The sequence below is a fragment of the Mustela lutreola genome, chromosome 12, assembly GCF_030435805.1.
Source record: "Mustela lutreola isolate mMusLut2 chromosome 12, mMusLut2.pri, whole genome shotgun sequence".
NCBI lineage: Eukaryota > Metazoa > Chordata > Mammalia > Carnivora > Mustelidae > Mustela > Mustela lutreola.
The window spans coordinates 47,937,401-47,952,994 of NC_081301.1; the positions used below are offsets into that span (position 1 = coordinate 47,937,401).

Below are 15,594 nucleotides of genomic sequence, written 5' to 3' on the forward strand. Positions count from 1 at the left end.
TTTGTTTTTTAATTATCATTGTTTATCTGTAGATTCTTTTGTATTTTGTTATAGATAATGAAGTAAAATATTTGAAACAGCAAGAGATTTGAACAGGCTCTTCACAAAGAAAATATTCAAGTGGCCAATAAACATGAAAATGTGCTGAACCTTATTAATAAACAGGGAATACAAATTAAAAACATAATGAGATATCACTAGACACTGCTAGCACGGCTAAAATTAAGAAGACTGCCAACATTGGGTGTTGGCAAGAGTGTGATCCAAATGTACTTTCCATACACAGTGAGAATGTAAGTGGGTGCAAATATTTGGGAAATATGTTTGATATTATATGTTAAATCTGAACACATGCATATTCTATGACCTGGTTACTTCATCCTGTTCGCATATCCAAAGGAGTTCATACCGGTGAGCTTCGAAAGAGGCATACAATGGTTTTCATAGCCGAGTTAATTATAATGACAAAAAACTCAGGAAGAAAAATACCAAAACATTCATCAGTAGTGGAAAGGATAAAACACTGTGGCATTTCTGAGTAGATATGACATATTCGTGTGAATTAATGAACTCTAACTGCACACAGCAACATCAATGAATCTCACTGACATCCTGTTGACTGAAAGCAGCCATTTATACAAAGTTGAAAACCCAGAACGATAAGGGAGCTCAAATGCAGTAGGGACTCTGTTGGGGGAGAGTAGAACAATGATTGCAAGGGGACAAGCAGGGGGTTTCTGTCCGATGGGTAATGCTTCCACCTTCACTTAGTTTGGGGTTACAAAGGCGTGCAGAAGATTTTATTTTATATTAATTTGTTGAGCTGTATACTTAAGATTTGTGCATGATTTTCTATGTATATTATATCATTTTTTTTTCAAAAAGAGGAATGGGTAATTTTCCCTTTTATCCATCAAAATACTCTCTTACTGTCAACTTTGCTGCCCTTTCCAGGTTATCACTGAAAGGGTTTTGGGGTGCTTAATTTCTGTTTTGCCACTGTTCAGGCACTTACTGTTAACTTTCCATCTTACCTAAGTTATCATTTTTTATATGGCCCTTTTCCTTGAAAAAAGAGTTGAAGAGATGATAAGACAGCTATAATTTTGATTTCTAGATACATATTTGTTCTGCATAGGTAATTTATTGAATCAAAAAGAGGAAGGACCTCTTCCTGTTTGTGGGGTTTATAGAAAAGCTCCAGGGGCAGCTGGGTGGCTCAGTTGGGCGCAGCTCCTGATTTCCGCTGAGGTCATGATCTCAGGGTTGTGAGATCCAGCCCTTCATGGGACGGGCTCCCTGTTCATGGGGAGTGCGTTTCTCCCTCCCCCCTTGCCTCTCTCCCTGCACGTGTGCCCGCTCTTTCTCTCTCAAATAAATAGATAAATCTTAAAAAAAAAAAAAAAAAAAAAAAAAAAAAAAGAAAAGAAAAGAAAAAGAAAAAAGAAAAAAAAAAGGAAAAGGAAAAGAAAAGCCGCTCCAAATTTAAATGATGATTTCAAATGGTTAGACCTGCATGTAAGTTTTGCTTTCTTAATGTCAGCCTGCCTCTCTAGAAAACGTCACTAACCAGAAGAAGCCGGTACAGGGACAGGAAGACGTTGTCTGCACCACAGAAAGCTGGTGGGAGAAAATGTGTGCAGAAAACAAACAAACAAAAAACCGACCTCCACACAGAGCTGACATGAAAAATGGCTTCAGATCAGAGAGGAAAAGCTGTTGGAAAAGGCTGCGCATTAATCCTTGCAACCGAGGTATGCGTCAGGCCACTCTGAGATGTAGATATCCCTCAGTGAGACAAGGGTATCTGGTTCTTGTGAAAAAGCTATATATATTAGCGGAAATGAGACCAAAACAAAAGACCGTGTCTTACGAAGGAAGAGACTTTACCCATTCATGGGTATCCGCCTGCCACCACGGAGCAGGCCTAGAGAGAAGCTTCATGAAGGTGACAGGAAGACAGGGCTAGACCAGAAGCACCTGAACACAACAGCAAGAACTGGGAAGAGGACAAAGGGAAGAAATTTAAAAATAAATAAATAAATCTCTTTTTATGATTCGGCATCCATCCCTTTTCTTCAATTCCTCATATGCCTTCATTTCCCACCTCCACAGCCATGAGAGCCTCCGGGCACGGCCTCTTCCTGCCTCTCCTCCCACCCGGGGCCACCTCCAGTATTGCTGCCCATTCTGCCCAGGACAAAACTCCGGTCTGCCTACAGATCTCCGAAGTACGCATGCGCCACTCCTGCATTCAGGAGCCTCCACAATACATCCTGAGCTCATTTTCCACCTTAGTTCCCCTGATACCTAACACATAGCCTTGTCCAGAACTTGGAGCTCCTTCTCCGGTTCCTTCCACACTTGTAGGCGCTCCCGGCCCTGCTCGCTCGGCCCCTCCATCGAGAGCGACACTGGTCACCGTGGCAGGCACTGACCACGGCGGGCCTGCTAGGAACCCCACGCGTCCGGACTGAGCTGTACTATGAATGTAAAAATGAGCTTCATATTTTGAGGGCAGTATTTAAAGAAGAATGTAACTACCTCATTACAATTTTATATAGATTCCGCGTTAAAATGCTACTATTTGCCTATATTGTGTTAAATAAATATACTATTAAAATTAACTTCACCTTTTCTAAATGTTTCTTTTTACTCTTTTAAGGTGGCTACTAGAAGAATTTTTTATTTTTTAACTGTCAAAGATTTTTATTTCTCAAATTACCTTTGTCAGGATTCTATGCAGAATGTATTTTATTTTATTTTTTTGAAGATTTTATTCTTTTATTCGTGAGAGACAGAGAAAGAGGGAGGGAGAGGGAGAAGCAGGCTCCCCACTGAGCAGGGAGCCCCATGTGGGTCTCCATCCCAGAACCCTGAGATCAGGACCTGAGTGGAAAGCAGGCACTTAATGGACTGAGCCACCCACGCGCCCTAGGAAATTTTAAATTGCAGATGTGGCTCGCATTATACTTCTGTTGGATAGCATTGATGTAGAATGCCCTCTACACTATCACCTGCCCCATGATCATCACTTCTTCAGGCTCATGCTTGCCTCATTATCCTCCCCATCAGCTGTAATTCCTTTGTCCTTTGAGTGCCACCACCGCCACCATGGTTGGCACTCTGTATCTGTCTGAAGAAGAAGCCCTCTTTGAGCCTCAGTCTTCTCCTCTGTAAAATGTGAGTAATGGTAACCCATCTCCAATGTTTACTGTGAGGATTGTACAGAGAATGACACAGAGGAACTGCTCAATTTGTGGTAACTAATACTACTGCCACTTACCGCCACCACTATTATTCTAGATTATGCTCTGATCACAGAGGATCAGAGGCTCTTGGATATGGGCAGGATGAGGAGGCCCTCTGCCACACCTGAGGAGTTCAGCTTTACCTAAGAGTGCAAGTCATCCTGGAAGAGCAGACCCAAGTGAACAGACTCCTTGGATGACTTTCATCCCCTCAGTGCAGTGGACCATCTCTAGGTTGACTGATCCCTGTGACTCCTTGCATTGGCCTTTGTGGTGTGAGCCATGATGATTCCAGTCTAATTCAGAGACAGTTTTCAAAAAGCAGAAACCCTGAAGAATGACTTAATGACGGACATCACTGGGCATTTGAAAGTGGAACACCTGTGGGATTATTTTGCGTTTACCAAAACTCATTGCGAAGAATGCAGGAGATGGCAGAGGTTCCCTTCAGACCTGGCATGTGAAGGTCAAGAGGCTGGGGTGAGTGACATTGGGGCAGAACAACCAGAAAGGCTGGGGCTTACTGGCTCTTCCTTAGTGTAGATTGTTCTCAAATGAAAGAACACACTCACTGGTGAAAAACTAGAAAGCCACACAAAATAAAAAAGAAAAACTACCACCCTTTTGTTATACAAGTCATACATAACCACTATCCAAATGTGAGTATATTTCTGTTATTACTTTTTCCTCTACATACTTTTACATAGCTGTGTTGTATGTACACTTTTATATTCTCCTTTTAACACAATGATGGCTTTTTATTTTCTAATGACCCAGTCATGTACGTTCATTATAGAAAAATTTTAATGTGAAGGGACGCCTGGCTGTCTCAGTGGGCTAAAGCCTCTGCCTTTGGCTCAAGTCATGATCTCAGGGTCCTGGGATCAAGCCCCCCATTGGGCTCTCTGCTCAGCAGGGAGCCTGCTTCCCCACCTTTCTCTCTGCCTGCCTCTCTGCCTGCTTGTGATCTCTGTCAAATAAATAAATAAAATCTTAAAAAAATTTTTTAATGTTTTAATGTGAATAAAATTAAAGTTAAAAATTTAGTAACATTTTTATTAAATTCCTTTAAACAAATAAAATGCACCAAATTATGAGAATGTCTAACAATTCTATTCCCCAGATATCTTCTGATCAAGGGAAAAAACATACATACAAATGGTTCCAAAGTAAAAAGAGAAAAGGGAAAGAATTTTTCTTCTTCTTCTTCTTTTTAAAGGTTTTATTTATTTATTTGACAGAGAGATCACAAGTAAGCAGAGAGGCAGGCAGAGAGAGGGGGGGAAGCAGGCTCCCCACTGAGCAGAGAGCCCGATGGGGGGCTTGATCCCAGGGCTCTAAGACCATGACCCGAGCTGAAGGTAGAGGCTTAACAAACTGAGGTACCCAGGTGCCCTAGAATTTTTCTTCTTTCTAATCCTCATGTTAGCATTCTCCCCCGTGGTAACCACTACTAAAAGATGAGTAAATGTGCCCACCAAAAAAAATTGTGTGTATCAACATACTTTTTGTATCTATCTATCAATTTATAAAACAAATGATAATACCCTTTCATTAAATATATCTGGAATATAGGTCCATACCAGCAGGTCTTCCTTTTTAATGGCTCTGTGGTATTCCATTTGTGTCTACCATGGATTACTTAATTCCCCAGTGATGGATATTTAATTTGTCTTTTATATATGGCAGTACTGCAATGAACATTCATAAATGTTCATATATAATATATATTATATTTACACACATATACAAACATATATGTATATACACATATACTGCAGGAATATCCATAGGTAAATTCCTAGCAGTGGCATTGCAAGTAAAAGGGACAATTCCATAGCTTGAAATTTTACATTTTGAAATATATTGCCAGTTGCCGTGTGGTCTGTCCTTAAGAGCTAGCTTGGGCTTCCTCACAGCATGGCAAACTCAGGGCGGTAAGATCACTTATATAGTGGCAAAGATATCATTGTATTGTCTTTCCTGACTCAGCTTCAAAAATTATACAACATCGTTTCTACCCCAGAATTCTCCCCAGATTCCAGAGGAGACACAGGGTCCTGGGATCTAGCCCCACATCTGGCTCTCTGCTTGGCAGGGAGGACAAAGGGAAGAAATTTAAAAATAAATAAATAAATCTCTTGACAGGTAGAGTCAAAGTCACACTGTAGATTTTCACGTGGGTTGAGAGAATAATGCTCTAGCAACTTTTGAAAAAACAACCTTCCTCATTGCATAAATTTATACTTCTATTGACTGTATATTAGAATACCTATTTCCCCATGCCCTTTGCAAATCTTATTGGTGAAAAATGATTGCCTCTTTACTAGTTTGATTTACATTGTTACTAAGAAATGTGAACATTTGAACAGATTTTCATGTCTTTTATTGGCCATTTATATTTCTTTTCTTATATATGAACTTCTGTATGACAGCTTTCTATTCAAGGGCTGCTTGCCTGTGAAGAAAATGATCCCTTTCTCACTGTACATTGTAACAATGTTTTTGATACTGCTCTTCCTTTTTTTTTTCTTTTTTTATGCTCTTCCTCTTTGGCTTTTTTTTTTTGTTGTTGTTGTTGTTTGTTTGTTTTTGTTTGTTTGTTTTTTGCCATTCAAATTTATAACTTCTTTCTGGTCATATTTATCAATATTTTCCATTAGAGTTCCTGGGTTTTATATCTTCCTGAGAAAAGTCTTCCTTACTCCAATGTTTAAAAAAAAAAAAAAAAGACTAAGTTTTCTTCTAGATTTTGGTCATTCTAGCTTCTAATCTGTTCCATATAATGTTATATGGACTATATAAATTGTATCATCCTTGGTTTCCTGAAAATATCATTTCTTAATATTTTAAACTCCTTTGTTAACACTGTTAAAACTTTGATCTGTTTTGTGTGCATGCATTCCTGGTATATTTTCATTATCTATACAGATATGATTTACTCCTCATTCACTTCTTTCTAATAATAACTTTGTCTGACTTCAATCATAATGCTGTTCTGTTGCTGGATTTTATAGGCAATTATTTTTCCTAAACTTTTAGATGTGGTTTGGTAGTTTTTCTAACTTCACAGAGCTCCCTCTTCTGTTGCTTTTGTCAAAGTGCTCAAAAACATGACAGCTTGCTTTCTGAATGACCCATTCCCAGACTGGTCAGATCTTTCTCTTTCCTTGCCTCTGTTGTTTCTTTCCTGCTCAAATCTCCACCCCCACCCCGCATCGTGTTCAAATTTGATTCCACTTCTAGCAGTTTCTCCTCAGTGGAGGGCCCTTTCCCAAAGGGAAGCTGTACCCAGTTGGTTTGAAAATTATTTGTATCTTAGACTATTTCAGTGCCTTTCAGAATCTACTGAGGACCGCCCCCCTCATACTCACCAGCTGTTGATTTGAGCAAAATCCCTTCCAGTTTCAACTCTTGTTCTCAAATCAGCCCCAGGTTGCTTTCCAGTCAATACGTCTTGGTTATATTAGGGCTCTCGATTGTTTTCCCCTGCTTTCTCCCACATAGATGCGGCTACCAGACAGGTCCTGTGACATTTGGTAGTTTGTCCTCATCTGCTTGCATTCTGTGGTTCATGTCAACCAGTCTTATGTCAAATGGGGTTTTGGTTTCTACTAGTAGCAAGGTATGTTTTTGCATGGGAACTAAGGGATATTCAAATTATACTACCACCTCTGCCATCTTTCTGGAATCCCATTCGCCTAATTTTGGATTGTTTGCTACTTCTTTTCAACCCTCCATCCTCTTAATTCGTTTGAATGAACACCACTGGTATCTTTCCCACTCCCCCAGTTTAGGAGGAAAGATAAACTGCTTCCTCTCCACTCCATTTGGAAGACATTGCATCAGCACAGTTCAAGCACAGGTAGTTTTGTTTAGGAACACCTCAGACATGACCAATAGATACTCTCTCCTGGGGAGAGCTGATTACATACAGCCAACAAAGAATAAAGAATAGGAATGGAGGAATATTTGAGAGATACATTGAGCATACTGCAAAGATCAGGAGACAAGAAACTTATTGGTGAGGGGAAACCGGGAGCTCACAGTTGCTCCTAGTTTTTTTTTTTTTTTTCTTTTAAGATTTTATTTATTTATTTGACAGACAGAGATCACAAGTAGGCAGAGAGGCAGGCAGAGAGTGGGGGTAAGCAGCCTCCCTGCCAAGCAGAGAGCCAGATGTGGGGCTAGATCCCAGGACCCTGAGCTGAAGGCAGAGGCTTCAACCCACTGAGCTACCCAGGTGCCCAGTTGCTCCTAGTTTATAAATACACATGTACCCAGATACTTCCGGCCTCTACTTCAGTTTGTTACAATAGATGTAATGTCCCTGTACATTAAGCACATATAGAAATCACCATAATCCACAGAACTGATGGAGCTTTCTGTAAAATGATGGAGAATTTCTTCAGGCATTTGAATCCACTGCTGTCAGTAAATGAGTTATTTCACACAAATGAATTCATTCTCCACCACTAGTTCCCTAGTCTAAAACTTTCATAAATCCCCTATCTGTTCTGTCTCCATCCATAATGTACTCCTTCCATTACTTACTGATTTAACTGTATAAGGAGTACTTTTTTCCCCAGAATCTAATCAACTTGTTCCACATTGCCTAAAACCTTTCCATGGCTTCTGTTGCTCTTAGGATTAAAAACAACAACAACAATAATCCACAAAACTTCTTGGCTAAACCCTGTGCTATCTGGCTCACACGAGCCCTCTGGCCTCATCTCAGACCATTGCCTGACCAGTCTCTGATTGGAAGGTCACATTGGCTTTTGGTCAACTTCTTTGCCCTTACCATTATATCTTAGCACCACAGGGCCTTTGCACATACAGTTCCACCTGATCTTCCTTTTGATTTCAGCTCCACTGTCACTACCTCAGGGCAGTCTTCTCTGACCTCTCCTACTACATATATCCCCATATAGCATAGGAAGTCATGGTACTATGAACCTCTCCTCTGTAACATTGTCACCCTTGCATTTTACTTCTGTGTAATTCTCTGTGTAACTCTCCTAATTCATTATACAATCCATGAGAGTGAGGATTATAATCTGTAGCAGCTCAGCTGAATTCTTTGCACTCCGTGGGGTTTTGGTAAATTCAGGTTGAAAGATAATGCAAGGTTTTCTGAAAACTTAAAAGTTACAACTTTAAATATCATAATTATTATAAATTTATTTTGTATTAAAACCTTTAGAAATATATCTATGCCTTTCTGTTTACATAAGCAGGATGTAAAAATCATAATTTGATTTTTACTGATTCTTCTTTTAAAATCAGTTTTATACTCCAGCAAAACAAAAACAAAACAAAACAAAAAAACAGCCTTAGAAATATTGAGAAAGAACCATGTGTTTCTGTCTATATAAGCAGGATATAAAAATCATAACTTGATTTTTACTGATTCTTCTTTTAAAATCAGTTTTATACTCCAGCAAAAAAAAAAAAAAAAAAAAAAAACAGCCTTAGAAATATTGAGAAAGAACCATGTGTTTCTGTCTATATAAGCAGGATATAAAAATCATAACTTGATTTTTACTGATTCTTCTCTTAAAATGTTTTATAGTCTGGTTAAAAAAAAAAAAACAGCCTTAGAAATATTGAGATAGAATCCTGTGTTTCAACAGTAACATCCTCCGATTGCTTGACTTTTTCTTCCCATTTTCCTTCTAGACCTCTTTCTAGAGTTGTCTGCATGAGAATAGAAAATCAAATGTTTAGATTTGTTAGAACTATGTACGATGGTATGTAGTTGGAACTACATAGTTCCATAATTAGAACTATGTACTATGTAAGTATGCTAAAATAGTTCCATATTTAGAACTATGAAAAACAGTTAATCCTCTGATTGCTTGACTTTTCCTCCCATTTTCCTTCTAGATCTCTTTCTAGAGTTGTTGTTTACATGAGAATGGAAAATCAGATGTTTAGCTATGTTAGAACTAAATACGATAGTATGTTTTTGGAACTGCATAGTTCCCTAGTTAGAACGATTTACTACGATCTACGATCTACTACGATCTACGATCTACTACGATCCAGGATATACTATGATCCAGGATATACTACAATCTACGATCTACTGATTTAAATGACATAAGGGAACTGAAAAGGAGAACTGAAAGTGGGAAATTCCTCTGAAAGAGAGAGGACCTCTGTGTATATAAGGCCACACTCATGGAAGAAGGGCATTCACACTGCAGACTCTTGAAGCCTTGTCTTCAGCACCTAGACAGTAGCAGGCAAGACTTCCTCTTTTCATCATGACCAGCAGGTGTATCCTCCAAACTGCTCTCCTGGTATATTTCTCCACCACGGTTCTTGCCATGAACTATAACTTACTTCGATTCCAACTAAGCAGCAGCAGTGTGGAGTGCCAGGAGCTCCTTCTACAGTTGAATGGAACGTCTAAAGATTGCCTCAAGGACAGGATGAACTTCAAGATCCCTGAGGAGATCCAGAAATCCCAGAAGTTCCAGAAGGAGGACATCGTATTGGTCACCCTTGAGATGTTCCAAAAGACTTCTGATATTTTCAGGAGAAATCTCTCAAGCACGGGATGGAATGAGAGCATTGTCGAGAACCTCCTTGCCACACTCCACTGGCAGAAGGAACATCTGGAGGAAATCCTGGAGGACATCATGCAGGAGGAAAACGTCACTTGGGACCACAGGACCCTTCTGCACCTGAAGAGATATTATCTAAGGATTGTGCGGTACCTGAAAGCGAAGGAGTTCAGCGTCTGTGCCTGGACAATAGTGCAAGCAGAAATCCTCAGGAGCTTTTTCTTCCTTGATAAACTTACAGATTCTCTCCCTAACTGAAGATCTCTCAGCCTGTGCCTCTGGGAATGGACGATGTTGACAAGGACTTTGGGCATTCTTCAACTCGCAGAGGCTCTGTAAGTGACTGACAAGCAAGATACTCTTTTTGAAAGGACAAAGATTTTAACTTTTAAAATTAATTTATGCATTAAGTTATTTTTCTACTTGAAATTTCACCCTGGAAAATAAATTTTTTTTATGAAACAGAAGTCAACATAGCAGTTTTAATTTCAAGTTGATTTCATTAAGCCTGTATTAAAAATTACAGAGCACCTACTAGGTGTTCTTTGTAAAATGTGCCTGCAAAATCGTATAGGTTCTGGCCTCTGCCTTCAAGGAACTTAAAATCCAAAAAGCCATGTGGAATATGTGAGATGGTAGAGGGGAGGCAAACCTTTCAGGAGAATAAATGGAACAGCCTCTTAGGAATTAAAATGGAAGAGGCAGGCAGTTGGCTCTGGAATTAGGACAAAGGGTTCTACTGCTTCTATGCACCTACTCTGTGCCCTCAGGCTCTCTGACGCTACAGTTAGAATTTGACTGGCTATCAGGGCAACTAGGGGAATATTTCAGCTCTTGGGTTTGCCCTGAACTCATTCCAGTTCCTTGTAGGGTCCTCTGCTTGCCCCCTTCCGCAACCCTGAGGGATTTTAAAATATTTATATGCCCCCGTAAGCTAAGGGTGAGAAGTCCGGGAACGCCTGATGACAGTGTTAAGGAGCAGTCCTTCCCTTCTGACTCTTCCTGGACAGCTAAAATGTATGCCTGTGTCCGTGGAGTTGGGGGTCTCTGTCTGCTTCCTGGGTACGAACACCATGGGGAGAAAGAACTCTGCTTTAGATCTCTGCTCTCCGGCTGGGTTTTCTCCCCATTTTGTCAGAAAAGCAAGTTTTCTCCTGGCCCTGCTGCCCTGTTAATACAGAATTCCATCATCTGCTTTTCTTGATGCTCTGCATCTCGGAACCGCACATCCCCTGAAGCTAAATCCGAAACAGGTGTGGCAGATAGAGTGATTTCCATCAAGTGGAAAACCAGGAAGCATGCGGGAAAGGGAAATTCAGATGAGATAGTGAGCTCACTGACTTTTCTCAGGGCTTACACTGAGAAAATACAATTTTCCTAGGAGCTTCTCCAGGCACCTGGCCAGCCTGTACCAATTGGCTGGGTTTCTGTCTCTGTACTGAACCCCTCGGGAATTTACATTATTATGGCTTACATTATTATGGCCTGTCATTAGCTGCCATCCAGACACCGCACCCCCGTGTGTATGTAATTGGAAATAAGTCCTCCTCACAACACCCCTCAGGTGGGCACAGTTACATTATTGCTGTTTGACAGTTCCAGAAACTAAGTCTCGGATTTAGCAACTGCCCCAAGGTCACCATAGCTAAATGCATGGAGGTTTAAAAAAGTACAAAGGGCCAAATCATGTAAGACTTTGTTCGTATCTAAGCATCTTCTGCCAGAGCAGTACAGAAGTTCCCTTTGAGGGCGTCAGCCTTGAGGAGAAGAAATCGGTATCGATCAGGGGTTTCTGAGAAGACACTACAGTACAGGGCAGACCGTGAACTTGGGGCTCCCTCTTCTGACTCAAGGCCAGTAACACACAGACTGTGGGACCAAGAAGTGCTGTATTCCCTCGTGGATCTGCTGTGTTTGTCTCAAGACAGTTGAGGTCCTGGTGAAGCAAGAAAGCTTCCCTCTCCCCAAAACTCCTCACCCTCCACTACGCCACACCTCAGCTCTGCCAAAAGCCTTCCACAGATGTGCTTCCTTTTGCCAGGGATTCAAAGACAAGATGGGCAGGGAGAAATGCAGACTAATCGGTCATGGTTAGAACTGCCGAGCAGTCTCTCTCGGCAGTGGATCCCAGCTGCCTGTCATTTTCCCTGGGCTGAGGATACTGCAGCCGGCCCAGCAAGAGGCTCTCCTCTGCTCACCACTAAATCGGCCCAGATACCGAGGGGCTGAAAAGTTCTGTTCAGCATGTGTCCCAGGGGCCAGAATGCCAGAGGAAAGACTTCTTCTGGAGAATTATAAACACCCATGTCACCGCTGAGTATGTCACCCCATCTACAATACCAAAAGTACGTCCGTCACCAGGAGAGCTTAAATGATAATTAGTATTTAATTCCAATAAGGATGAGGAAGTCTTGCTTGAAAGCACAAGTGAGAGTAGGTGCCTGTCTAAACAGATAGCAACGTATCGGGAGTAAAGTTATTATTTCAGCAGGCACCGGAATAACCTCAGAGAGCACTCATTCAGGAAAATATCGATGAGCCTCTTGAGGTTGTGGGTATGCTAACCCAAGAGGTCATGCACCACCTATGCTGTGCTTTTGTGTGGGTCTGTGTCTGAGGAGGAAAAAAGACAGAGAAAAGCCCATCGGCAGCTCTGTGATGGTCCTGGAACAAGATGGCAGTGAAGATTTTCCGGTGAGGACAAAGAAAGGGCTTTTAAGGACAAGGATGTCTCACATGCAACTTAAAAATTAGGTCCCATGTTTTGATGAAAACGTCTCCCCCGCACCTCAGTGGAGGTGGCCACCAGCACAAAATGTGTGTAGGACTCATAGAGGGCATCCAGGTCTGAGTTTGAAATAACGTGGGGAAGGGGATCAGGGGGCCAGATACCCACTCAGGAACCAGATGAGTGGGGACACAAGGCGGAGCCAGGACATGAAGCCATTTTGCCCCCGCCTACCACCCACCTGAGGAATCCAAGGAATTCTGAGGACTCTGCGTCTCCACAGACAGGGGTTAGGAGGTGGGAAGTTTTTTCTCAAAGGCGTTGGCAAGCATTTGGGTTACATAGAAGTACATGAATCCTGCCCCATCCTATGGGCCTGTAGACACAGGGTCCCTACGTATATTCATATGGAACTATTTGCAGTTAACAAAGCGGATGTTTAGGCACTTTGGGTGTCAAGTAGGCACATTTAGGTACTTGGATACATCTGATAAAGGGTCTTGTTCATAAAATAGTCTTTAAAAAAATGAGAAGAGGAGTGCCTGGGTGGCTCAGTTAGTGAAGGGTCCAACTCTTGATTTTGGCTCAGGTCATGGTCCCTCTCCCTCTGCCCCTCCCTGTCCCCTGCATTCTACACCCCCACTCTCTCTCAAATAAGTAAATAAATCTACAAAAAAAAAAAGGAAAGAATAAGCCACAGATTGGGCAAAAATGTTTACACATCACATATCTGATAAAGGAGTTATATCCAGAATTTTTTTTTTAAATAAAAAATACTCTCAAAACTCACCAATAAGAAAAGAACCCACCCAATAAAAAACGGGTAGTATATGAGTGGGTACTACCCCAAGAGATACATGAGTAGCAAATAGGTATATGGAGCGACTGAAGCCTTCATGAATTTGTGTTTGTGTGTGGCTTAGGCCAGATAATGAATGTGAAACGGTTTTTGGGTTACATAGGAGCCCATTCCACTGGGAGGACCTACCCTAGCCACTGCCCTTTCTGAGAAAGGTCCACCAACCATCGTAGTCGGCTTGTATATGTGATACACGTGAGGTCTGCCCAGCAGAGAAGGCAGGGCCATGATCAATACCCACTTCTGTCTTGATTAGTCCGGCTGTGAGACATACAGAGAGAGCCAGCAGTTGGTAGTCATGTCAGAGGGTGACGTGCACCCAGGACCGGACCTTGCCAATTGCACACCTTTTCTCAACATCTGTTGTACTGATGGGAATAGAACCTCAAAAACTGTTTTATGAATTTATTCTTTCGTTCTCAGTGTTAATTGTTGCTTCTCAAACATCAGTTTAATTGTCTAAAATCCTCTAGCATAGTTGGTTTAAAATAATAAACTCCCGAGATTGGACTAGAACTGCCAGCATGGACATACACTCTTTATTTTAAGTGGGATCAAGTCAGTCACTTGACTTGTAAATTAACTTGATGCGTACTCCAGAGACATGTTCACTATCAATTACCACCAAATCAGTGGTAATTTGGCTTCAACTGACATTCCGTTTCAAAATTTCTGCTTTGCTTTATAATTCCATGTCACCTGTTCTTTAGGAAACCTGAAGCACATTATTTAAATTTTATCTCCTGACAGTTATCCTAGAAATAAGAGAGAAATGGAGCCCACTTCGAAATGGGGTTCACTCTGTACCTCCCCCCACTCAAGTGCTCTCAAATTAACAAACAAACAAAAACAATCTTAGAAAAAAAAGAAATTGTAGTATTTCCATATAGTGGACTACTATTCAGCAATTAAAAGGAATGAATGCCCAATATACTTAACAACGTGGATGAATCTTGAATAATTATGCTGACTATAAGAAGACAGACTTTATTTTTATTTATTTATTTTTTAAAAGACTTTATTAATTTGAGAGAGAGAGCATGCAAGCATGAGCAGGGGCAGGGGCAGAGGGAGAGAGGCAGGGGAGGCAGACTCCCCACCAAGCACAGAGCTCGATCCCAGGGCCCTGAGATCTTGACCTGAGCCACAGTCAGATGCTTACTTGTACTGAGCCACCCAGGTGTCCCTAATCTTTCATAATTTGAAAGGTTGCCCAGAAATGGATCAATAGCTTTGCATCTAAAATTCTGAGAAGAGCCCAGGGCACTCTATATGTTGCAAACCCCACCGCGTGCAATGCAAGTTGCAGAATACCAAGTCCACAGAAATGATTTCATCTCTCTCTCTCTTTTTATTGTGGTAAAAAATACAAGACATAAAATTTACCATTTAAACCATTTTTAAGTGTACAGTTCTGTGGCATTAAGTACATTCACGTATTTGTGCAACCTTCACCCCTGTCCATGTGCCGAACTGTTGTTATCTTCCTCACTTGGAACCTCTTTGAACACTGTGCCCTGTTTCCGCCTCTCAGCAGCCCCTGGCAATCACCATTCTACTTTCTGCCTCCAGGTGCTTCATTAAGTGGAATCATATAATAGGTGTCCTTTTGCGATTGGCTTGTTTCATTTTGCATGGTGTCTCCAAGTTCCATCCATGTTGTAATGTGCGAGAATTTCCTTCCTTGTTAAGACTGAATAATATTCCCTTGTGTGTCTATATCACATTTTAGTTGCCTGCTCACCCACTGAATCCAGCGATGGACCCTTGAGTTGTTTCTATCTTTTGGCAACCGTGAGCAGTGATGCTGTAAATACCTCCCGGAGTCCAACTTTCAGTTCTTTTTTTTTTTTTTTTAATAAGATTTTATTTATTTATTTGCCAGAAAGAGAGAGATAGAGCAGGCAGAAAGGCAGGCAGAAAGGCAGGCAGAGCAGACAGACAGGCAGAGGCAGAGAGAGAAGCAGGCTCCCCACTGAGCAGGGAGCTGGATGCAGGGCTCGATCCCAGGACTCTGGGATCATGACCTGAGCCAAAGGCAGAGGCTTAACTGACTGGGCCGCCCAGAGACCATACTCTTAACTGTCATCTTCTCCAAATGTTATTTTTCATCCAAGTACACAGCACTGATACTGTGATTTAGAGAGGGAACAAGAAGCCCTCCAGTGGCCCCAGCTCCTG

General features: G+C 41.3%; 1 protein-coding gene across 1 annotated transcript; it reads left to right on the forward strand.

Moving 5' to 3' along the window:
• The first annotated feature begins 9,523 nt into the window (after positions 1-9,523).
• IFNB1 (interferon beta 1) lies at positions 9,524-10,084 on the forward strand. Its single transcript, XM_059143455.1, has one exon. It carries the CDS (start codon positions 9,524-9,526, stop codon positions 10,082-10,084), a length of 561 nt encoding a protein of 186 aa, XP_058999438.1.
• Positions 10,085-15,594: the final 5,510 nt, after the last annotated feature.